Source organism: Artemia franciscana, chromosome 3 (assembly GCF_032884065.1).
Source record: "Artemia franciscana chromosome 3, ASM3288406v1, whole genome shotgun sequence".
NCBI lineage: Eukaryota > Metazoa > Arthropoda > Branchiopoda > Anostraca > Artemiidae > Artemia > Artemia franciscana.
In genome coordinates this window covers 9,528,116-9,554,686 of record NC_088865.1, presented here as the reverse complement: position 1 = coordinate 9,554,686, position 26,571 = coordinate 9,528,116, and the positions used below count along the sequence as shown (strand labels likewise).

The window sequence follows — 26,571 nt, the reverse complement described above, 5'->3', positions numbered from 1 at the left end:
AAATCACTATTAAAGAATAAATGAAGCCAAAAAGACCATAAGTTAAATAAACAATCATAGCAAAAATACATACAACAAGCAATAATATAACTGAATAAATAAATCCTAAGCGAGTAATGCTTAAATTGAATATGCAAATCAAGCGAAAATTGAAAACAAAATATTTTGCTATTGATGTATAAATGAAACCCAAAACGAACAAAAATTAGATAAACAATCAATGGAAACAAGCATACAATAGACATTAATATAAATGAATAAATAAATTTTAAAGCGAGTGAAACTTAGATTGAATATGCAAATCAAGCTTGAAACGAACAAAAATCACTACAAACAAGAGTTTGGATATCGCCTCCTTCTCTCACAGTAAAAGTCTAAAACCTACTGCGTCATTGGTGCTTTACTGAAAACTATACGTGTTTTGAACAGTCTTGGAAAGTATAAACAAAATCAAATTGAATGTTTGAATATATAATTATATTAATTGTTAAAAGATCCATGAGCTCAAGATTTATTTCATTTAGTTTTATTTTCATTTTCAATGCTATCGAAAAAGTAAGAACCGAAAAAGAAAATATTTGTAATATATTTTGTTTCCAGTGAAGCACCAATGACGCAGTAGGGTTCAGGTTCTTACAGTTAAGGAAGGGGGGCAGTAACTAAACTCTTGTTCGTAATGAAACTATATTCATCTTGAACAATTTTAGAAAGAAATAATAAATTAAACGGAATATTTGATGTAGGCTATAATGATATTAATTGCTGAAAGGTCATCAGTTTAAAATTTTACTGTAATTTCAATGTTTATTTTCAATATTAAGCACAATTGAAAATATTTGCAATATAATTCGTTTTCAGTAAAGCACCAATGATGCAGTAGGTTTTAGACTTTTACAGTGAGAGGGAGGCGATACCCAAGCTCTTGTTTGTAGTGATTTTTGTTCGTTTCAAACTTGATTTGCATATTCAATTTAAGTTTCACACGTTTTAAAATTTATTTATTCATTCATATTGGTGTCTCTTTTATATTTGTTTGCGTTGATTGTTTATTTAATTTCTTCTTGTTTGGAAAGTTTTTTTTCAATTAATTTTTTTGCTTCGTTTTTGAAAGTTTTGTTTTTGATTGAAAAAAGTTTCAAGTTTTTAAAAATTTCCTATTTCAAAATTAAACTTTTGTTCAACATCAAAGGTTCATCAAAGTATCAAAACTACTATCAAAGTAACAATATCAAAGTGAAAAAAATAACAAAGTAAAGAAAGATTAAAAGTAAAAAAGGTATGAAAGTAACAATAAGCAACTTGCATAATTTACAGTTATAAATTGATATAGTTTTCAGAAAGAAGACACAAACAAAGCCTGAATTGGAACAGAGGAAAGCTCAGTATGTATAAGTAAAAAAAACTAGTTTTTTTTTAACTGAAAGTAAGGAGCGACATTAAAACTTAAAACGACCAGAAATTACTCCGTATCTGAAATGGGTTGTCCCCTCCGCAATCCCTCGCTCCTTACGCTAAAGCTTTTAATTGTTTTAAAAAGTAGAATTGTGGCAAAGAGTCAAACTTTAGCGTAAAGAGCGAGGTATTGCGGAGGGGACAACCCATTTCAGATACGGAGTAATTTCTGTTCGTTTTATTGCTATAGGGTATAGAAATTTTTGCTATAGGGTTCTCTGATACGCCCAATGCGATGGTGTGATTCTCGTTAAGATTCTATGACTTTTAGGGGATGTTTCCCCCTATTTTCCAAAATAAGGCAAATTTTCTCAGGCTCGTAACTTTTGATGACAAAGACTAAATCTACTGAAACTTATACATTTAGAATCAGCATGAAAATTCGATTCTTTTGATGTATCTTTTAGCATCAAAATTCTGTTTTTTAGAGTTTCGTTTACTATTGAGCCGGGATATATATTTAGAAAGAGCAGCCTACCTTTGCAGGAATAGCACTACGATTTTTAAATCCCTCCACAACCTTAGTAATTAAGGCCAAAAAGGTAACTGAAGAGACGTTTCCAAAGTTGTTGCTGATCACCAGTTCTTAACTTGTTGGTGACGTAACTTCGAAACTGATGTCTTTATGGTATACCGGGTTTTCCAATGCAGATTATCTATTAGGGCACCCTTTTTTAATAGCTACTTTAAAATTTTAAGTTGTTCCTTTGGTTAAAGGTTGGTAATTACTAAGGCAAAGACCTGATAGTATTTTCTGCCAAGTTCTTTGGGGGTGATGATCTAATAGTTATAGAAATCATGGTTTTGTTTGATTACATGCTTAGACATCCAGTAATAACATATAGTGGAATTTTCAGGACGAATAAGATTAAAGATTTAGATCCTAATTTGATTTTTTTTTTTTTTTATTTCTGTGTCATTTTATTGTAGAATCTTTCGCAGATTCTGTCACACATTTAATTTATTCAGCTATAGGAGGGGGGACTTCATTTTACAACGTAGTTTGTTCATTTTAGATGATTTATCGTACTTTATCATCACAGATTTTGACGATTTTATGTCCGTCATACCTAGTGATTTGAGAATGGACCGAAACTCTTCCCCATAGTCTCTTAATGCGTCTTATTACTAAATTTTAAGATGGATTGAGAAAGTCTGCAAAGTGAGGCTGCTTTTTCTTAAGTATATATGAACCCTAAAATTTCTTTTTCTCACGGAAAACACTCGTAGACGTAAATTTTTTAGTCAGTTTTGGTGGAGAACCTGTGTAGTTATTCTTTAACCAAACTCAACCGGCCCTTACCCCCGCTTTTTTCCTCCATAGTGTTTGGTTATACACATTTCCATCTAAGTTCTGTTTTCGCCCAAAAACATTTAAAGAGAACTTGCTGTCTCTCGTAAGCTTTCATATAGGGCTTTTAAAACAGTTAAAAACTTTAGCGTAAAGAGCGGGGCGTTGAGGATGAATTTTTTTTTCCTAAATGACTTTCTCATAGTTTTAATCCGGAAAATTTTTAGAAAAAAAGGAGCGTGGGAGGAGGTCTAGTTGCCCTCCAATTTTTTGGTTACCTAAAAAGGCAACTAGAACTTTTAATTTCTTACGAACGTTTTCATTAGTAAAAAATATACGTAGCTTACGAATTAACTTGCGCAACAAACTTCTATATTTATATGTTTTTATTATGTATATGAGGGGGTTCACCCCCTCGTCAATACCTTGCTCTTTACACTAAAACTTGAATTTTGTCCCAATTCCTTCATACAATCCTTCATATGCGTAATAATTTCTATTTGTTTTAAGTTTTAATGCTGCTCCTTGCTTTCAGTTGAAAAAAACTTTCCATATTAATTTTTTCATTGTTTTTTAAATAATGTTAGAAAGTCCTGCGCCCCTTCATGGAAATTCTCTTCCCCCATTACAAATTCCTCCATGGATAGATCCTCCCACATAACCCCCCTCCCTCAACTCCCACCCAAACCAAAAAATCCCCCTGAAATCGTCTGTACCCAATAGCCATTAGTATATGTAAACAACGGTCAAAGTTAGTAACTTGCAGTCCCTCCCACGGGAGACTGTGGGGGAGTAAGTCGTCCCCATACACATAGTCATTAGGTTTTTCGACTATGGTGAATAAAATGGCTATCTCAGAATTTTGATCCGGTGACTTTGGGGAAAAATGAGTGTGGGAGGGAGCCTAGGTGCCCTCCATTGTTTTTGGTCACTTAAAAAGGGCACTAGAACTTCTGATTTCCGTTAAAATGAGCCCTCTCACGACATTCTAGGACCATTAGGTCAATACAATCACCTCTGGGGAAAAAAAACAAAAAAGCAAATAAACACGCATCCGTGATCTGTCTTCTGGCAAAAAATGTGAAATTCCAAATTTTTGTGGATAGGAGCTTGAAACTTCTACAATAGGGCTATCGGATACGCAGAATCTGATGGTGTGATTGTATTAATTTTAGTGGGTGTTTCTCCCTATTTTCTAAAATAAGGCAAATTTCCTCAGGCCCGTAACTGTTGATTGGAAAGACTAAGCTTGATGAAACTCATATATTTAAAATCAGCATTAAAATGCGATTCTTTTGATGTAACTATTGGTATCAAAATTCCGTTTTTTAGAGTTTCGGTTACTATTGAGCCGGGTCGCTTCTTGCTGCAGTTCGTTACCACGAACTGTTTGATAAGTGTGGAATGCAAGCTTAAATTTCTGTTTAGATGGCTGCGACCATCATGAATATGAGTAAAAGAGTACGGGTAACTTAAAGGGTGAAATATTGCTTAAGTGTAGAAAAATGCATGTGTGATCTAGCGTTTGGTATTTCTTGGCAGTTTTTTTCAAACTCAACGACTTTGTTTTTTTTCTCAGAAACTGAGATTAGAAGCCTATTAGTGCACTAATTTTGCCAAATTACATTTCATTAATTTTGCTTTATTATTACGCCTGTGTTTTAGAAAACCTTTGATTTTTTCTCATTTTGTTCCGAAGATAGGTTTGTTCAGTTTCAATGAAACTTGTATCATCAGAAAGTGTGAATTTCTGTTTTTCAGTTCAGGAAAGGGAAATAGATGCTCTAGCATACCTGCTAGGAAAAATCTAAAACTGAGCTCAAAGGAAGTGTTGTTTGGGCAATTTGGCAGCTGATGGAGTTTCCTGTGGTTCTACCTGCTTTAATTGACAAGCTTACGGACAAAAGGGATGTGACATTTCATCATTTTTTCAGTCAGATTTTATAGTCAAATCACAGATTCTCAACAACTCTTGGTGATTGCCTTTGGGATGATTGGCAAATATTCTTTTTGTCTTTCAGGCGGTCAGCCGCCAAAACAGGAAGACTGAAACTCGAAATGCATTGAAGGTACCGCATGACCTCGAAGCAGCACTCTAGAGTGAAATAGTACAAGAAAAACAGCGCATATTACTCTTATTTTGAAAAGCTGTTCATTCTATTCTTATCCTTTATACTTGTTTGGTCCAATCACTGGATTCTCAGGGGGCTGAGTGGAGGCCATAGAAAGGGTTACAGGTGGTTGGATTGAAGGAATATAAACTGTGTCGAAAATGGAATGTTGGCGTTGAGTAGTATATGACATCTCCCTTCGCATTCAGGAATCTATTAGCTGCTCTTTAATAAAAAACCAAAATTTTTATATATAGACGAAATTTGCTCATTCTACTTATATACCATTACCTAATGCCGCAACGTCTCAGTATAAAAGATTCCAGATGTAGGCTTGTTATTGTTAGTTCTTGAGTTCATATTTTTGACGAGCACTTGGTTCATTTTCTTCGTGTCTTATGCTAAAAATCCTCATTATAATTGACACCTTCCTCTTTTTATAACCTTTTTTTGTGCGATGCCTCATAGCAGTAATACATCATCTCATGTACTTTCAGGAAGACACACAAATGACGTCAATTACAGTAATTACCAATTTTAACCAAGAATTCAAGATCATACCGAGTAACAATCTGTCATCTTTTGTGTAGGGTTTAATGTGATTTCCAAATCGTGACAAACCGATACAGTTTACCGACGTTAAGGGCAAAAGAACGTCGCTTAATCACTTCCCTGTTTTGTTGGGGCTTGGTCATGAGTGCGGGGGAGCATCAACCCGGATATTAAACGTAAGCAGTGCATCATTTATAGTTTAGAACAATTGATTGGAGAATATGTTAGATTAAAAGGGTGCATTTTCCATTGGTACTACCTAGCCTTGGGTTTTTCCTAAGGTCTCGGGATTGTAGCACTAAGCTATGGATCTTGGGAAAACAGTATTTATTGCACATTACCCTTAAAAGTATATTAAATGTATATATTATTCACACTCAATATATTGTTTTTTTCTGAAAACTTGGGGCTCTACAAGTAAATCTTGAGTTATTGTTATGGTGTTGTTATTGTGTGTTGCATTGTTGTATTGTGTATTGTTGTATCGTGTATTATTGTATTGTTGTTGTATTTTAACCTTTACATGTGAATTTCGAGTTATTGTTACAGTGTTGTTATTGTTGTTATTGTATTGTGAGTATTGTTATTGTTAAATTTTTAGTGGTAGTCCTGTCTCGTACATGTGTTGATAATGATAAAAAAGGAAAAAATTAGTTTTATGCCTTATCCATTGGTTACATACGTTGCAGACGCATATCTTACAAAGTTGAAGTGAAGAAATACTGCTCAGCGTTAAACTTCATACATCAATCTAATATTGTTTATCTTGTGTAAACTCTCGAGCATAAACCGTTCCCATGGAAGCTCAAAAGTTCTTCTCCACTTTTCGTTGATATTTCTTTCAATTGTTAGATAATGTCTATTTGTTTTAGGCAAAAAGAAGTATTACGGACAGTAACATCTCAACAACGCCTCCAAGAAGAGTATTGGTTGGAAAAGGAGGTGGAAGGGCTCTCGTCTTGGGTTGGTTGTAATTTTTACCTCTATTTAAACTAATCTGTTGAGCCATTAAAAAAAAAAAGTTTTTTTTAACTGCAAGTAAGGGGCGACCTTAAAACTTAAAACGACCAGAAATTACTCCGTATATGTAAGGGGCTGTCCCCTCTGCAACGCCTCGCTCTTTACGCTAAAGTTTGACTGTGTCACAACTCTACTTTTTAAAACAATAAAAAACTTTAGCGTAAAGAGCGAGGTGTTGCGGAGGGGAAAACCTCTTTGATATACGGAGTAATTTCTGTTCGTTTGAAGTTTTATTGTCGCTCCTTACTTGCAGTTAAAAAAAACCTGTTTTTTTGTTTAATTTCTGAACGTTTTTGCATTAATGCATGTTTTGATTTTGGCTCACCGCACATGAATAATTAAAAACGAAATTTGTATATTAGTTTTTATTTGCTAAATGGCTTTCCCATAGTTTTGATTGGATGATTTTGATATGAAAAGGGGAGGGGGAGGAGGCCTAGTTGCCCTCTAATTTTTGGTTATTTAAAATTGCAACTAGATTTTTATTTTTTGTACAAATGTTTTTGTTAATAATATACATACGTACCTTACGAATTAACTTACGTAACGAATATGTGTTTAATTTCTTACGTGTTTAATTTCTGAACGTTTTTGAATTAATGCATGTTGTGATTTTGGCTCACCGCACATGAATAATTAAAAACGAAATTTGTATATTAATTTTTATTTGCTAAATGGCTTTCCCATAGTTTTGATTGGATGATTTTGATATGAAAAGGGGAGGGGGAGGAGGCCTAGTTGCCGTCTAAGTTTTGGTTACTTAAAATTGCAACTAGATTTTTATTTTTTGTACAAATGTTTTTGTTAATAATATACATACGTAACTTACGAATTAACTTACGTAACGAATTTCTATATCTGTGCATTTTTATTACATATATGAGGGAGTTTGCCCCCTCATCAATACCTCTCTCTTTACATTAAGCCTTGAATTTTATCCCAAACCTTTAAGAATGACCCCTAGATCACAAAGGCCGTAGAAAAAAGTTGACATTGCTAAAAATACTTTAGCCTAAAGAGCAAGGTTTGTGGAGGATACGAACCCCCTTATATGCGTAATATTTTATATTCATTTTAAGTTTTAATGCTGCTCATTACATACAGGTGAATTTTTTTTTATTTATTTTCTCATTTATTTTCTTCATGCAAATTCTCTTCCCTCATGATAAACTCCTCCATGGAAAGATCTTCCCATTTAACCTCCTACCCCGCCACTCCTGCCTCAACGCGAAAAAGTCTCCCTGCAAACGTCTGTACACTTCATAATAACCATTACTATATGTAAACAATGGTCAAAGTTTGTAACTTGCAGTCACTCCCCCCGGGGACTGTAGGGGATTTAGTCGTCCTCAAAGACATAGTTATTAGGTTTTCGACTAAGATGAACAGAGTCGCTATCTCAAAATTTTCGTTCGGTGACGTTAGTGAAAAAATATGCGCGGGAGGGGGCCTAGGTACCCTCCAATTTTGGTTAGTTAAAAAGGGAACTAGAACTTTTAATGTCCGTTAGAATGAGCCCTCTCGCATCATTCTAGGACCACTGGGTTGATACGATCACCCCTGGGGAAAAAAAATCCCCATTTTTGTAGATAGGAGTTTGAAACTCTTATAGTAAGGTTCTCTAATACGCTGAATCGGATGGCGTGATTTTCGTTAAGTCGATACGCTGTTAAATCATAAAAGAAATCAAACTTTTAAACGGGAAGTTGCATCAAAAATCAACAATAAAGTGCCAAGAATGTCAAAATAAAAGTGTTTTTTGCTCCACCCCCTCGACCGATCTTAAGTTTATTCAGACCTGAAGACGATGATTTCAGTTTTTCTTTTGGTTGTTTCAAAATTATGAAACTTTTAGGGCAACATCACATTTTCGTTAGTGTTATTGCGTTAAAGGAAGGACACAAAACATGGGTCTAAATCCCAGGAAAAAAAAAGGAATTTTTGGACAATCACCGGTGAAAGCCGAAATTCTCCAATTTCAGTCTCTCACTAAGGCCATCGATCAACTGCAGTGTTTTTAACTGTTTTAATTCGAATACTAACCGTACAACCTTAGTTAACCAGTTTATACATGTAACAGCCGACTTTTGACATATCAGCCTCAAACCAGTTATCAATCAGTCACTCTTGACCATGCATTGAGGCTTTTGAATAAGACTGTTAAATGCTACTCCACTCCGCTGGCATATCCAAGATTCTGGGAGGGAGAGGCTAGAATTTCGACGGTGCTATTTTTGCTATAAGCCTTGGCTGTCCAGTGGATTGAGTTTCTGCTTAACAACATGGGCTGTGGGGGTGGATTCCCGCGGGCAACCTGCCTGCTACCTACCCCTGTAAAAAGACTTAGCAACTGAAATATCGAATCTAGGCGCTATTTGTCATATACAAATCAGGAGGGTCATTATTATTCTTCTTCTATTTTCAAACAGTTCGCGGTAACAAACTGTAGTAAGGTGCAACCCAGCTCAATAGTCACCGAAACTCTAAAAAACGGAATTTTGATACCAATATTTACACAAAAAGAATCACATTTTAATACTAATTTTAAATATATAAGTTTTATCAAGTTTAGTTGTACCCATTAAAAGTTACCTGAGAAAATCTGCCGTATTTTAGAAAATATTTTTTTACTGTTTTAAAGAAAAAGTTTTTGCTATTGAAGTAGAAATGAAACCCAAAGCAGATTTATTTAGTTGTTCGGTAATAGGAGAGTGTTTACTTATGTTTGGGATGGTGTATTCTCGCGTGACATGTTTCTTCAGGGCCCGTGAAGGATCCCCGCTTGTAGCTGTAGGCACACACATGGGGTGTAGCGTGGTGACATTGCACACGTGGGTTGCTGCCTAGTGCTTTGGGCGATTTTTTTCTTCGGGATTTCATTTTTCTTCAGGTTTTCCTTTTTCTTTCTCTGTTGAAAGAAATATGTTTTTCTTTATTCTCATGGAACCTTTGCAGTCTGGGGATTTTTGTGTGCACTGGGATTCGAGGGAGATTTTCATCCAATGGAGTGGAGCGCTAGATAGCGCTAGACGGATTATGAAGGTGTTTCTGGTATTATTATTCGAATAACACTTTCTATGTTGTAACCTATTGAGGTTATACATGGTAAGGTATATTCTACACATATTATTAATATACTAGCTGTTGGGGTGGCGCTTCAGATACAGTTGCGGAAAAAGATGTAGAGGATAATTAAAGTTTGTGGGTACCTTGGATGTGAAGGAAGATTTGTTTTGTGAGGAAGAATTAGCGACAGTACTAAAAGGATTAAAAAATAATAAGGCTCCAAATGGTGATAGTGCGGTAAATGAGTTTTTTAAATATGGTAGCTCTGAGGTTAGGAATAAGTTATGGAAGGGTGTGAATATGAAATTTTGAAAAAGGGGAAGCAACGAACGATTTTAGAAAAACCTTAACCAAAGCACTGTTTAAGAAAAGGGATAAGAGTGAGTGCCGTAATTATCAAGGCGATACATCAAAGTGATTAGTGCTATGTACGGGAATAACACTGCTACGGTTAAAAGGTTAAGATGGCTTGGGCATGTTCTGCGGATGAAGGATGATAGATTGCCCAAGATTGTCCTTTTTGGCCAACCGTCTAGGGCTAAACAGAAATCAAGCCATCCTTGTATGGGGTGGGAGTATGATATAAAGAAAGATCTAAAGGAAATGGGAACCTTCTGGGAGGATGTAAAGAGGTAGGCTTTGAATAGATTGGGATGGAGGAAGACTTTGCGTAGCTGTATTGGCCTCAGGCAGCTTGGTGCTGTGATGACTTGTAAGTGGTAGTAGTAGTAGTAGTAGATTTAGTCAGCTTTGCCAGTCCGAATTTTCCATTTTATGCTAGTTTTGATGGCGACAGGTTAGGTTTTTAACCTATTTCTGAGATTTATAACTAAATTTAACCTAACCCAACCTAACTTTAACTTTTGCCATCACACCTTGCATAAGACTGACGAAGGTGATTGGCAAAGCTGACTGAATCTAAGCAGAGAAAAAGGAATTTCGGACATTCACCAATGAATGTCGACAATTACCAGATTTTGGGCTTTCACTGTAACATATGCATACTAGCTCATATACATATACATGTAGCTCATGCAACAGTGATCACTGACGAAAAATGTAATATCCTTGGTTAATGAAAATCATCAGTTTTCTAAAAAATATTGAAAGCTACCAACTTTGAAAATAAATAGGAGAAAGTTGTTAAAATAGGTGATATAAATAGGTGAATAGGCAAAATTTGTGACGTTTGTGAATACAACCTAGCTTGTTCTAGGAAATTTGACCTGAATTTGACCCTGTTGCGAATCGGAACCAATTCCAAATTCCAGTTCGAAAACCAAAAGCATAAAAAAAGGGGGCATACATCCTCAACTCCTTGCTCTCTAAACTAAAGTTTTAACTCGAAATTTGCTGGAAGCTTATTGGAATATATATTTAGTCTTTCTGCTACCAACGGCAATTTTACCAACGGCAATTTTACCAAATTTACCAACGGCAATTTTTTGACAATGTCGTAGATTCATGCACTCTGTATGATATGCGGCTAGATCTAGCCCAGGAGGGCTGATGAAGATGTTAAATTACCCATTTAAATTTAATGACCTTGCAGTAACCTTAATCTCCATCTCCATCTGGTAAACACCCCACCTCCTTCTGTTTTATAAGGTTTAACCCAATTTAAGTTTGTTTAAGTTTTTTCAGAATGCGTTGGATTGATGTATTAAGAATGATATTCGCCTATTTTTTTTCATTAGTTTCTGTTCGTTTTTGATTGCCAAGTTTTTATTATTGGTTATTACAATGAACGTTTCTCCAGTTTTTCACGTCTTTCTCAAGAATTAAAATATCCCATTCTAATTTGTTAGTGCTAATTATAAGAAGCAAGTATAAAATGAGCATAAAGTTCTAAGCATAGAATCTAATATATTTTACTGTAGGAATGGTATTTAGCTATCATACAACAATGTTTTACATTAGATTGATTTTGTAATGAATGGAAAAGCTAAAAAAAATAATAATAATAATATGTTATTCGTTTAACGTATTTAGTAACCTCTTTGTTGTACAACGAGTTTTTTTTAGGTTTTGACATGCCTTGCAAACACTTTTGGTGACAGACCTACTTGTATCTAGAAGGTGTGTATCTGGTTTGACCCCTTTCCCCCTTCCAATGTTTTCAACTCTTGGAAAATAAACAAAAATGCACATAAACAAGTTTAGCTGTATTACAGGTTTGAAGTTGTGTTGTATTTTGTAATTTTTTATACCCTCCCCCCTAAAAGAAAAATCTTGGATAATACCTTAGTGTAAGTCAGAAATTACCACAGTCAGACTATTCCTGAAAGTGGGAAAACAATACATAAGATACTTCATAAGAAATTGAGCGTTTCTAAAATATTAACAGACACATTGACTATTATTGACGTGTCCAACAAATCAATCAAGTGTGTTGAGATAAAAGGAATGGATTGAAATGAAATAGAATAGATTGTAATCCCAATTTTTCGAAAAAAAGCTATTGTGAAGTTTCTACCTAGAGAAACAGAAAGTTCTTTGTAAAAAATATTCTGACTCAAAAAATCGTTATGTTTTAAATGGCTTAAAATTTTACACAGGGCGATAAATAAGCTTTCAAGAAGGTGGGACTACCAATCGGATAAACGCTAAAGGGATAATATGACTGGCTTGCGAAAATTTGTCACAGACGTCAACCAATGAAATCAAAGCCTGTTACCTCAGAGTATTTCGAAAGTAGTCTCTCTTTTTTGTGATTAAACAAAAAAACAAGTTTTTTAAAGGAAAGTAAGGAGTGACATTAAAACTTAAAACGAATAGAAATTACTCCGTATATGAAAGGGGCTTTTCCTCCTCAATGCCCCGCTCTTTACGCTAAAGTTTGACTCTTTCTCTTAACTGTACTTTTTAAAACAGTAAAAAACTTTAGCGTAAAGAGCGGGGCGTTGAAGAGGAAAAGCCCCTTTCATATACGGAGTAATTTCTGTTCGTTTTAAGTTTTAATGTCGTTCCTAACTTTCCTTTAAAAAAACTTGTTTTTTTGTTTAATTTCCGGACGTTTTCGAATTAATGCATGTTTTGATCTTGGCTCTCAGCACATAAATAATTAAAACAAAATTTGTATATTAATTTTTTTTGGCTAAATGGCTTTTTCATAGTTTTAATTGGAAGATTTTGAGAAAAAAGGAGCGAGGGAGGAGGTCTAGTTGCCCTCTAATTTTTTGATTACTTAAAAAGGCAACTATAACTTTTAATTTTTTACGAACGTTTTCATAAGTAAAAAATATACATAACTTACGAATTAACTTACATAGCGAAATTCTGTATTCGTATATTTTTATTGCGTATATGAGGGGGCTCACCCCTCGTCGATACCTCCCTCTTTACACTAAAGCTTAAATTTTGTCCTAATTCCTTAAGAATGACCACTGAATCACAAAGGCCGTAGAATAAGTAGTTGTAATTACTAAAAATATTTTAGCGTAAAGAGCAAGGTATTACGAGGAGGTAAACCCCTCATACGCGTTATAATGTCTGTTCGTTTTAAGTTTTAATGCTGCTTTTCATATTTATTTTTTCATCGTTTTTTTTTAAATAATTCTAGAAAATCCTGCGACCCCTCCGTTGAAAGTCTCTTCTCCCATGAGAAATTCCTCCATGGAAAGATCCTCTCACGTAGCCCTTCCCCTCAACTTCCCCCCAAACCAAAAAACCCCTCTGAAAACGTCTGTATACTTCCCAGTAACCATTACTATATGTAAACACAGGTCAACGTTTGTAACTTGCAGCCCCTCTCACGGGGACTGCGGGGGAGTAAGTCGTCCACAAAGAAATAGTTATTAGGTTTCCCGACTATGGTAAATAAAATGGCTATCTCAGAATTTTGATCCGGTGACTTTGGGGAAAAATGAGCGTGGGAGGGGGCCTAGGTGCCCTCCAATTTAATTTCCGTTAGAATGAGCCCTTTCGCGACATTCTAGGACCACTGAGTCGATACGATCACCCCTGGAAAAAAAAGACGCATCCGTGATTTGTCTTCTGGCAAAAAATGCGAAATTTCACTTTTTACAAATAGGGGTTTATAACTTCTTCAAAATGGTTCTCTGATACGCTGAATCTGATGGTGTGATTTTGGTTAAGATCGTATGACCATTAGGGGGTATTTCTCCCTATTTTCTAGAATGAGGCAAATTTTCTCGGGCTCGTAACTTTTGATGGGTAAAACTAACCTTGATAAAACCTATATATTTAAAATCAGCATTAAAGTCAGATTCTTTTGATGTAACTATTGGTACCAAAATTCCATTTTTTTAGAGTTTCGGTTACTATTGAGCCGGGTCGCTCCTTACTACAGTTCGTTACCACGAATCGTTTGATGAAATTAGGATACTTTTGGTGATCTTTTGATTGCGTATCAGCTATAATAAGGGGCAGTGAGTCATTGCTTAGGTGGAGATAGGTTAGATTCCTAAAAAGTACAATTTAATGGACAAACTGCGTATTCTTCATGAGGCTTCAGATTAATTTATTTATCTGATTTTTGTTTCATATTTTATATTATTATATATTATATTATATTATATATTATATATTATTTTATCTGATAAGTTTCATTTATACTTCAATAGCAAAAATTTTTTTTTGTTAAAACAGTAAAAAAATATTTTCTAAAATATGGCAGATTTTCTCATGTAACTTTTGATGGGTAAGACTAAACTTGATAAAACTTATATATTTAAAATTAGTATTAAAATGTGATTCTTTTTGTGTAAATATCGGTATCAAAATTCCGTTTTTTAGAGTTTCGGTTACTATTCAGCCGGGTCGCTCCTTACTACAGTTCGTTATCACGAACTCTTTGATTTGTTTTCAAGCTTTGCAGAGAGGTGGTCAGATATAAAAGATAGACGAGGGAGAACAAACATGACGTGAGATAAAGTGCCAAACGTAACGGTAAAGTCTATAATAAAGAGCTAATAATCTTGGATTCAACTCCCATGCCAGCAACAAATTGTTCAAGCATATTATTTCTAATCACTAGTGTCTGATGCAAATAAAGTTGCTTTTTTACATAGAAAAAACAAACAAGACAAGTATTCAGAAGAGTCTAGAACCAAATCAGCTTGTGGATTCGCTTTTACCATGGGAAATATCAACCAGATATCAAGATTTTCTCCTTCTACTATAGAAACAGGTATTCATCAAGGTAAAACAATAATTCTCAATGCCGCACCTGAAAGCAAATAAAGATAAACATCGTCTGAAATAAAACTAATCTTTCTCAAAGTAGACATAAAATTTAATAAAAAAATGGCTCATTGTCAAAATTGTTGCGTGGAATAAAATAAGGCGGTCTCATAAATTCCAGGAGCTGAGGCGCGAGCTTAGAATCATGTGAGCGCATGTCCAAGACTTGTTCAGAGGGGAGGGGGTTCAAAACCTTTGTAAAACGCATCAAAAATTTATTTATAAGCAATTTGTTACTTTTTCAAGAGTCAGGCAAAGGTTGTTTGGGGGAGGGGGCCCAAACAAGGTAACACCCTCCCTGGATACGGCTTTGATAATGTAGCGTTAAATGCAGGATCAGGCAGGGCTAGATGTACAGTATGAGATATATTTTCATGTACAAATAAAATAATGAGCGAGGACCTCATCGAATTAATCTGTACAATCCCTGAATCAGCTGTCTGGCAGCTGCCACTATAAATTTGCTGCATATGAAAGGAGTTAGAGGACAATGCTGTTATGTCTGTTCCTTTTTAATCCCAACAACACTTCCAAATTTATTGTCCTTGGGTAAAAATCATTTTCCATAAAGAATCTCCAAAGATTTTGTTTAACCTTTGCTGTCTTGAAAAGTTATTTATAGCCTTTGTATTCTGCAATAATTTGCTTGAAAGGGACGTCAAAACTAGTCAAATTTACGCCCTAAATATCTTAGATTTGTTAATAATACATGCAAGGCAAGGAATAGGATATTATCAACAACAGAAACCATAACAAATGAACTCCCTTTTGATCTCTACCGAGATAATACACCTCCCAAAAATAAAACAAGTTTTTTTCGAATGAAAATAAAGGGGAACATTGAAACGTAAAACGAACAAATTTTGGTCCGTATCTGAAGGAGGTTGTCCCCACCTCAATTCCTCCTCTTCACGATGCGATTTTTAGTACTTTAAAAAAACTTCTGATTCAAATTAAATGATTTTTAAGTTTTGTTTCAGGAATCGTTTTTAAAGAAATCGGACAAAAATTTAAACTTTATCGTAAAGAGCAAGATTCTAAGTAGGGGGCGATCCCTCTCATATAAGGACTAATTTCTGCTCATTTTAAGTTTTAATGTTGTTCCTTACTTTCATTTGAAAAAAGTTGTTTTTCACATAGATTTAATTTCCGATCGCTTTTCAAATAATGCTGGGAAATCCGGCTCTCATCCACGGAAAGCTCCATCCCCCTAAGGAAAATTCCTCCTTGGAAAGTTTCTCCCGTAAAAAATACCCATCCCCTCGGAAGATTCTTACCGACAATTTCATCCACGTTGAAAATTTCTCCCGGAAAATTTCTTGCTGACAATTCTGCTAATAAATTCTCCTTAGCATAATTTCATTTGAAAAGGATTTTGATTTCTGATCATTTTTTCAGATCGTGCCCGAAATCCTTACCTTTGTGAAAGATTTTTCCCGAATATCCCTCCCCCCAATCAAAAGTTGCTCCCGTGGAAAACTCTTACGCTGAGAATTTCTCCGGTGGAGAATTTTTTCGCCAGAAAATTTCCCATTTAAGATTTCCCTGTGGAGAATCCCCCATACGAAAAACTCCTCCAGGCAATTCCAACCCCACTGAAAATTGACCCAAGACAATTTGCCTGGAGCATCTCCACACCTGAAATTGAGTTTGTAAAGAGAAAGTGAGACGAATAAAAAAGTTCGCACAGGAATTCTTACAAATTCTTCTGGTGTAAAATTTTCTCTGTAAAGCTCACGCCCAGAAACTTTCCTACCCACTGAAAATCCTCCCTATGGAAAATCCCCCTAGCAGAACTACCATCTCCCCTCCTACAACTGCCTGTATACTTCCCAAAAACAAATATTAAATTTAAACAATGAGGTTTCATAGCGTACAACCCTTTCCCCGAGGACTAAGGGGGTCATGATATACCCAAAGACTTGGTTAGTAGTATGGTCGTAACAGGGACGGGAGATACACCCGAGCCTCCATTTGTATATACCCTAAACCTCATTTGCATATACCTTAAACTTCATTTGCATATTACAGACGGTACACCTCATTTGCGTATACCTGTCAATACATGATTAACATATATTCAGCCTTTACAGGACAAGAGGAAAGATCACTTAAGAAAACCGGTTTATTGGAAATCAAATGGAATGGTAGAATCAGCGTAATCGCGGCAATAGCCACTTAAGTAAACTGTTACATTTGATTCCAAATAGACCAATGGAATTTATCATATAGTATTGAACTTAACTTGACAGTACATTATTAACATAGGCATAGTGTAGCCGCTTGTATCAGCATATTCACGAGAATGACCATTTATATCAAAACTTTTTTTTACAGGGAACTTATGATCATCTATGCCCTACCTACAAGGCCCCTAATGCCCCTCCCCAACTTTTTGCCCCCCCTTTTTTGAACTCAGAATTTTTTTGAGTTTTGAATTTGTTTCAAATTAAAAATTTTTCAACTTTTTTTGGGACTTTTTTTTGAGAAAAATATTCAAATTTTTTAACATGTCTTAAAATGACATAAAATATTTTTGTAATAACAAAAATTCACTTGTGATATTGTCAAAATACGAAATGAAGATGATATAAATATATTAGACGTGATTTTTCTTATTAGAGAAATAATGTTTGTAGTGAAATTTTTTTTATTTTTTTATTTATTTTTTAAACTCAAAAATTCTTCAACTTTTTTGAGGGGACTTTTTTCAACTATTTTTTAACTTTTTTGGGGAGAAATTTTTTCAACAATTTATACATGACCCCAAAATTGAATAAGTACCAAGTCAAGAGAAAACGTAATGAAGCATTTTATGGAATGGATTTCAAAGCATTCATTTTTATGTTTTACGATTCATATTCTACATGCCGTTATTCTTATGTGGTCAGATATTATTAATAAAATCAGATATATTTCAACTGTGTATGTTTTATTTCAGAAAACTGAACACAAGTTTCTTAAATGCTCAAATATTTCCTGCCCAAATTAAATGCTCCAATTTCCTAAATGATCAGATATTTTTTTTTTAAATCAGATATATTTAAACCGTGAGCGTTCTTTTTCTTATGACGTATAAAGCCTTAGTTTCTAAAATTATCAAATGTTTTCTAATAAGATAAAAGGCACTTTGACCTACGGTGTCATTATATGTCATATCTAAAACCCAACCTTCTAAACTGCTATAATATTTCTAATAAATTAAGATGTATTTAAACCAGGTGCACATGAAAACCAAAGTCCAAGTTTTTTAAATGATCAAATACTAGTAATAAAATCAGATGTTTTTCAAACATACGCGGTCTTATTTCTGAAAACTAAAACCTTAGTTTTTTAAATGCTTGAATGTTAGACAATAAAATAAGATGTATTTTTCCTGATTGTGTTTTTAACAAAACTTGACCCCAAATCTCTCAAATAATTAAGAATTACTAACAAATAAAGTGTGTTTTAACCTTTTGTGTTTTGATTTCTGAAACATAAAGCCCAAGTTTTCTTAAATGCTCAAATACTGTTAATAAAATGTAATGTATTTTAACCATGTGTGTTTATTTTATGAAGACGAAATACTAAGTTTCTTAAATAATCAAATATTATTAATAGATCAGATATATCGTAACTGTGTGTTTACTTAATTCTGAAAACTAAAACCTTAGTATCTTTAATGATCAATTATTTTTAATAAAATAAGTTTCCAAATATTGTGTGGTACTATCGAAATCTTGTCTAATATTATCAAACATCCTGCACTACATTATCGAAATTTCGCCTGATATAACAAGAAACCTCTATTGCATTATTAAAACTTTATGTTGTATGATCAAAATTATGCAGGTTATTAACAAAATCTTTCTTGATACCATCAAAATCTTACCTGGTATTAGCAAAATATTTTCTGGTAATATCTAAGCGTGTCTGATATTGTCAAAATCTAAAATGCTGGCGTCAAAATCATAACTTCTATTACCAAAATTTAGCGTAGTACTATGAAATCGTCTCTGCTATTATCAAGATCATCACAATATTGACAAGCATTAACAATGTTGTGTAGTCCTGTCAATACAATGTCTGATATTATCAAACATCTTACACTACAATATAAAAATCTCAACTGATGTGATTAAAATTGTCTATGGTACTATTGAACCATATTTGATAATATAAAAATCTTACAAGTTATTAAAAAAGTATTACATGGTATTATCAAATCTTAAATGAAATTAACGAAATATTTTCAACTACAATCACAACAGGTTTATTGTTACCAGAAACTAGCATTACACTATCAAAATCATTTTCACTTTTAACAAAATTTAACATAATGTTATCAAAGTCGTGTCAGTTATAGTCAAGATTAGATATTATCAAACCTCTTACATTGTGATATTAATGTAGTACATGATATTACCAAATCTTGCTAGGTATTACAAAATCTTGTCTTGCATTATCGAAGTCTTGTCAGATATTATGAGTATTACCTGAGTATTAACTCTCTGGTATTACCTAAGTCTCATAAACTATAAAAAAATCATGTATGGTTGTATCAAAATATTACCTGGTATGAACAAAATCTTTTTTTGTTACTATCTGTTATTACCAAAATCCAGCTTGATGAAATCAATTTTTTGTCTGTTATTATTGAAATCATAGCAAGTATTATCTCAATGTTATCAAAATTATTAAAATCCCTTCAATTATTAACCAATCTTATCAGACACGATAAGAATTCTCCGTCTGGCATTAAAAAAAAATTTCTGGTGCTATCAAAACATGTCGAATATTATCCAAATCTGAAATGGTGTTGTGTGCTATTATCAAAATCATGTCTGATATTATCAAACAACTTGGGCTACATTTTCAAAATTGCACATGGTATAAAGAGGGACCTCCATTACATTCTCAAACCTTTGTATAGTATCATCAAAATGTTGTAAGTTATGAACAAAATCTTGCATGATATTATGAAAATATTGCCTAATATTACCAAGATGTTTTTCTAAATCGTGTCTGCTACTACCAAACTTAGCTTAGTGCGATCAAATCCTGTTTGTCATTACAAAGATTAATAAAATCTTGCCAAGTGTGCCAAGTAGGTTCACATAGCGTGGCAGGCCAAGCTAATTGCACCAATTTGAACCTAACTTGACGGCACTTAATTCAACGTAGCCTAGCTGTAAGTTATAAAGCCATCAGCTATTTCAACGTAGCCTAGATAAAAATTCACTCAACGGAAGCATCGAGTTCCGCTCACTGGAAGTATCAACTCAATGGAAGTATCAAGTTTTCATAATATTTGAGAAGATATTGAAAATCCTGATAGTAACAGACACGATTTTGATAGCACCACGTTGAAGCTTGTTAACAGTGGAAATATTTTTCCACTATAGATCCATATTGTATTTTTTTATAGCACACACGTTTTGTTTATAGTTAAAATTTTTTAATTAATGTTAGGTAAGTCTTTGATAATAAAGTGCAAGATTTTGACAATATCATTTGAGGTTTTGATAAAAGTATAGAGCGTTCTCATTACACCAGTTAAAATTCTGATATCGTAGTTCAAGATGTTTGGTAATATAAGAGAGGATTTGATAGTATCACATAGCAGCATGATAATACTTCGCAAAATTTTGATATTATTACTAATAAAAGACTCGATTTCATAGTACTATGGTAAATTTTGGTTTATAGTAGACAAGATTTTGATGATACAATCTTAGATTTTGACAATATTAGACATGTTTTGATAGTACCAAAAAATATTTTGTCAATGCCTGGTAAGATTTTGATAAGGCCATGCAAGATTTTGTTAATAACTTGTATGATTCGTATAACACCACCTAAGGTTTTGTTAATGTAGTAGAGAATTCTTGTTATATAAGGCGAGATTTTGAAAATTTTTTGCAAGATTTTTGATAATATAAGACCAGGTTTTGATAATACCATTCAAGATTTTGGTAATATTTAATAAAATTTTAATAGTACCAGACAAAATTTTGATATCACAATTCTAAATTTTGACAATAGCTTGCAAGATTTAGGTAATGTCAGAAAGGATACTCATAATATCTCACAAGACTTGGATAATACAAGACAAGATTTAGTAATAATTAACAAGATTTTGTAATATTATGCAAGACTTTGATAACATAATAAGGTTTTGATAAGCTTTGACAAGATTTGAATTATATTGACAAAAGAAGACACGATCTTGGTAGTACTATGTTAAGTTTTGTTAATAGTAGCATGATTTTGACCGCAAAATATTATATTTTGATAATAGCAGTAATGTTTTGATTATAGCTGAAAATATCTTGTTAATAACTTTACCTTTATCTTGTTATCTTTTTAATAACTTTCGAGATTAAACTGTAATACCATGAAAGGTTTTGTTGATAACTTGCACTATTGTGATAATAACATGTAAGATTTTGATATTATCATAAAGGATCCTCATTATATCGGTGAAGATTTTGATAATGTAGCGTTGAGGTTTCATAATGTCAGACAAGATTTTGATAATATAACACAAGAGTTAAGTAATACTTGGGAAGATTTGGATAATCTTAATAATGAAAAATATGATTTGGTCACACTATTTTAAATTTGACAATGGCAGAAGTGGTTTAGATAACATCATGTCAGATTTGACGATATTGATAGTACCAGAAAAATATTGTTTCAATATCAGGTAAAATATTCATAGTATCATGCAAAATGTCGTTAATGGCTTGCAAGATATTGATAATACAATGTAAAAATTCGATAAAATCATAAAGATTTCTCCTTATCTCATGTTGAATTATGATAATGTAGCGCAAGATATTTGATAATTTAAGGCAAGATTTCAAAAATATCATACAAGATTTTGTAATTTTTGATAATATTTTGTTAGCATCAGACACAATTTTACTAGCACCATTCTAAATTTCGATAGCTTGCAAGATTTAGGTAGTTCCAGAAAGGAGCTTCATAATACCTCCAAGACTTAGAAAATATAAGACAATTTGTTTAATATTTAACAGAACTTATTAATATCATGCAAAACTTTGATAATATAATGTAAGACCTTGATAATATTTGACAAGATCTCAAGAATCTTGATAAGAGCAGAAACGATAAGCTAATTTAATAGTAAACATGAATTTAGTAGTAACATATTGGATTTTGGTCATAGTGAACACGTTTTGATTGTAGCTGAAAACATTTTGTTAATAACTTTAAGATTAATTAATAGTACCATGAAAGGTTTTGTTGATAACTAGCACCATTGTGATAATACCATGTATGATTTTGATATTTTCGTAGAGGGATCTCATTATACCAGTCGAGATTTTGATAATGTAGTATGAGGTGTTTCAAAATATCAGACAATATTTAAATGGTATCATACAAGAGTTAGGTAATAATTGGTAAGATTCTAATAATCTTGATAACGACAAATACGATTTGAAGCACTATGTTAAATTTCGTAATAGCAGACACGATTTAGATAACATCATGTCAGTTTTGGCCATATCAAACACGTTTTGATATTACCAGAAAACTATTTTGTTAGTATTGGGTAAAAGTTTTAAAATATCATCCAAGATTTCGTTAATAACTTGCAAGATTCTGATAATAATACGTGAAGTTTTGATAATATTATAGAGGATTCTCATTATAACATGTTGGGGTTTTGATAATTTAGCGCAAGATATTTGATAATTTCAGGCAAGATTTTGATAATATCACATAAGATTTTAGTAATGGTTGATAATACTTTGATAGTACCATACACGATTTTTGTAGCATTACCCTAGGCTTTGATAATAACATACAAGATTTAGATAATACCGGAAAGGATTCTAAGAATATCGCACATGACTTTGAAAATGCAGGATAAGATATTGTAATATTTAGCATGATTTGGTAATTTCGTGTAAGAAATGAAAATATTTTGTTAATTTTATCTAATGTCTTAATAGTACCATGCAAGATTTTGTTAATAGCTTGCAAGATTTGGATCTATCACGTATGGTTTTTATAGTACCATAGAGAAATCTCATTATACCAGTCGAGATGTTGATCTTGTGGAGCAAGATGTTTGATAATGTCAGGCAGGATTTTGATAGCACCACATAAAGTTTTGGTAATACTTGGCAATATTTGTATTATATCTATAATAGCAGAAACAATTTCATAGCACTACTTTAAATTTGAGTAATAGTCGATATGATTTTGACGACACCATTTTAGATTCGGACAATATCAGACACGTTTTGATAGTACCAGAAACTTATTTTGCTAATGTCAGGTAAGATTTTGATAATATCATGCAAGATTTTGTTAATAACTTGCGTAATTTTGATAATACCACGTAAGGTCTGATAATGCAATAGAGGATTCTTGTTATATCATGCAAAATCTTGATAATACTGTGCAAGATGTTTGATAATACTACACAAGATTTTGAAACTTATTTTATAAGAATACTAGCTGTTGAGGTGGCGCTTCGCGCCACTCAAACACCTAGTTGGTGGGGGCGCTTCGCGCCCACGCCCAAGCCCCCCCCCGCGCACGTAATTCGTTATGCGCCATATTAGTTACGCACCATTGTAGTTGTGTCCCTGTGTCCCACCTGTGAATATAGATATATATATATATATATATATATATATATATATATATATATATATATATATATATATATATATATATATATATATATATATATATATATATATATATATATATATATGTTTTTAACTAAGTAAAATTTGCAAATATACAACATTCTTCGCTGTCCCATTGTCTGTGCATATAAATAGATTGTCAGGTTTACCGATTCTTGAACATGCAACATATAATTGTCCATGGGAAAAACAATCCGTATTCAGATCTATACCTCATTATTCTAATGCTTGCCCTTGAGCTTTGTTGATGTTGATTTCTAATCGAACACTCCTGTGTCCCGGTCGTCATTTATTTATCCCCCTTGTGCCCCCGGCGTCCCCGTTGTAGTTGTGTCCCTGTGTCCCGGTCGTCATTTATATTCCCTGTGTCCCGGTCGTTATTTGTGTCCCGGTGTCCCAGTCTGTAATTTCTCTTTGAGTGTCTTGGTCGTCATTTATATTCCCTGTGTCCCGGTCGTCATTTGTGTCCCGGTGTCCCGGTCTGTAGTTTCGTCAGTCGACAAACATGACGTCAGTCGACAAACAACTTCATGACGGCATAATGCTCAATCCTTATACTGACGTCAGTCGACAAACATGATGTCAGTCAACAGACAAACAACTTATTTTTATATATATAGATTTTATCGTTTAAGAGACTAAAGTTTTAGTTTTCAGAAATAAAAAAAAAACACTCAGTTACAACACATCTGATCTATCAAAACCATTTAATCATTTAAGAAACTTAGGTCATAGATTTCATAAAATGACCTCACGTGGTTAAAAAACATCTTATTTTATTAAAAGTATTTTTGCATTTTAGCTAACTTGGGTTCAATATTTCAGAAAAAAGAAAACATACGGTTAAAATATATTTGATTTTATTAATAATATTTGATCATTTGAGAAACTTGGGGCTTAGTTTGTATAAAAAAAAGAAAGCACACAGTTAAAATACATCTTATTTTATTGTAAAATATTTAAGCATTTGAGAAACTCCGGTTTTTGTTTTCAGAAATAAGAGTTCACAAGTTTAAAATGCATCTGACCTTACAATTTTTGATCATTTAGGAAATTTGGGCTTTGGTTCTCAGAAAAAATAGCACATATGCTAAGAATACATCGGATTTTATTAATAATATTTGATTAATCAAGAGACTAGGGTTCCAGTTTTCATACAAAAGAACACGCACTTTCAAAATGCATCTTATTTTATTAAAAAATATTTCAGAAGCTAAGAAATTTGGGGCTGTGCTTTCAGAAATAAAAACACGCATTGTAAATACATGTTTTATCTATTAAAAATTTGAGCATTTAAAAATCTTGGGTTCTAGATTTTAGAGATAAGAAAACAGATGGTTAAAATACATCTGATTCTATTAAAAATATTTGATCATTTAAGAAGCAAAAGATTTTAGTTTTCCATAAAAAAGAATGCACAGGTTAAAAAACAATATTTTATTTTATTAATAGTGTTTGAGCATTTAAGAAATTTCCGTTCTAGTTTTCAGATGTAAGAATACACACAGATAGAATATGTTTGATTTGCATTAGTAATAATTGATCATTGAAGAAACTTGAGGTTTATTTTTCGTGAAAATAAACGTACACGGTTAAAGTACAACTTGTTTTATTATAAATATTTGAGCATTTGAGAAATTTGGAGTTTAGTTTTCTTTAATAAAAAGACACACAGTCAAAATGCATCTGATATGATTAATAATATTTTGTCACTTTAGAATAACGTCATTAAGGATATCATCATAAAAAATAAAAATTAATTGTTTGAATCCATACTATAAGATATTTCACTATGTTTTCTCTTGTCATGGTGCTTATTCCTTTTCGGGGTCATATATAAGTTGTCCAAAAAAATTTTTAAGTCCCAAAAAAAAACAAGTAAAAAAAGGAATAAATTTCATTACAAATATAATTTTTCTAATAGGAAAAAATCACTACTAACGTTTTTATACCATGTTCATTTCGTGTTTTGAAAATATCACAAGTGAATTTCTTTTGTCATAATTATATTTTACATCATTTTAAGACATGATAAAGAAAGTTAATAAATTTCTAAGTCCTAAAAAAGTTGAAAAAGTTTCTAAGTTAAAACTGTTTTTAAATTTCAAAAAATCCTATGTTCAAAAAAGGGGGAAGCTGGGGGAGTGGTGTTGGGGGCCCTTAGATGTGGGATGACCAGAATTTTTCCAAAAAAAGTATTCATTTAAGCGGTCATTCCCATGAATTTTCTGATACAGGCGGTTACACTATGCTTATGTTAATTTACGCTTTCAAATAAAGTTCAATAATATATCATAGATTCTATTAGTCCGTTTGAAATCAAATAAAGCGGTTTACTTAAGTGGTCATTCCTCTGATTACGCTGATTCTGCCATTCCATTTGATTTCAAATAAATCGGTTATCTTAAGTGGTTATTCCTCTGATTGAAATTAATCCACTAGACCTATTGAATTCAAATAAAACAGTTTAATTAACTGGTAATTCCTCTTATTCATTGAAGGTTGAATGAATGATAATCATATTCTGACAGGTATATAAATGTGGTGTAAGAAATATGGTAAAGGATACGGCATTAGTCTTAACAGTCCCTACCGGCGGTGCTGATCTCCGTTTCTTGGCCCTTCAGCCACAAAGTGCAATGGATGGTTGGGGGCCAACCATCCTGTGCTTTCGCACACCCTTCCTGTTTACCTTCCCCAGATTTCTCCAGGTATCCATTTAAAGCTGGGGTGACTCTGGCTAAGCTTACAGAGTCACGCCACTGACCCCCGTCCCAAACAGTAAATGTGGTGTACGGTCTGTAATATGCAAATGAGGTTCAGGATTATGCAAATAAGGTTAAGGGTATATGAAAATAGAGCCTCAGATGTATCTCCCGCCCCTGTTACAGCCATACTACTATAGTTTTTTGACCTTTGAATTATATTGAACAAAAATTGATAGCTTAAAATTTCGTTCGAAGACATTGGGAAAAAGAGGGTTGGGAGGGAAGCTAGTTGCCATCAAATGTTTTAGTTACTTAAAAAGAGACCTAGAACTTTTATTTTTCGCTCTTATAAGCCCTCTACAAATATTTTAGGACCATTAGTTCAATAAGATCACCCCTGGGAAAAAATAAAACGAAAAGAAAACAACAACAAATAAACGCGGATGCCTGACGTTTCTTCTGACAAAAATGCAAAATTTCATATTTTCGTA

The 26,571-nt window shown here is 33.1% G+C and overlaps 2 protein-coding genes across 11 annotated transcripts in view; one reads left to right on the top strand and one right to left on the bottom strand.

Annotated features, from left to right (window-relative positions):
• Positions 1-2,089, bottom strand: part of LOC136024853 (proline-rich protein 36-like) — a 109,847-nt gene extending 107,758 nt beyond the window's left edge. For 7 of the 10 annotated variants that reach the window (XM_065700357.1, XM_065700355.1, XM_065700356.1 and 4 more), the window contains exon 1: positions 1,931-2,089. The gene's annotated coding sequence lies outside the window, so the exon portion shown is untranslated. The remainder of the gene's footprint in view (positions 1-1,930) is intronic. The other 3 variants (XM_065700364.1, XM_065700361.1, XM_065700365.1) reach the window with 1 other exon arrangement.
• Positions 2,090-6,246: 4,157 nt separating this feature from the next.
• Positions 6,247-26,571, top strand: part of LOC136024854 (monocarboxylate transporter 1-like) — an 87,357-nt gene continuing 67,032 nt past the window's right edge. The window contains exon 1 of the mRNA XM_065700367.1: positions 6,247-6,369. Coding sequence (XP_065556439.1) covers positions 6,262-6,369 — 108 coding nt within the window. The 5' untranslated portion in view covers positions 6,247-6,261. The remainder of the gene's footprint in view (positions 6,370-26,571) is intronic.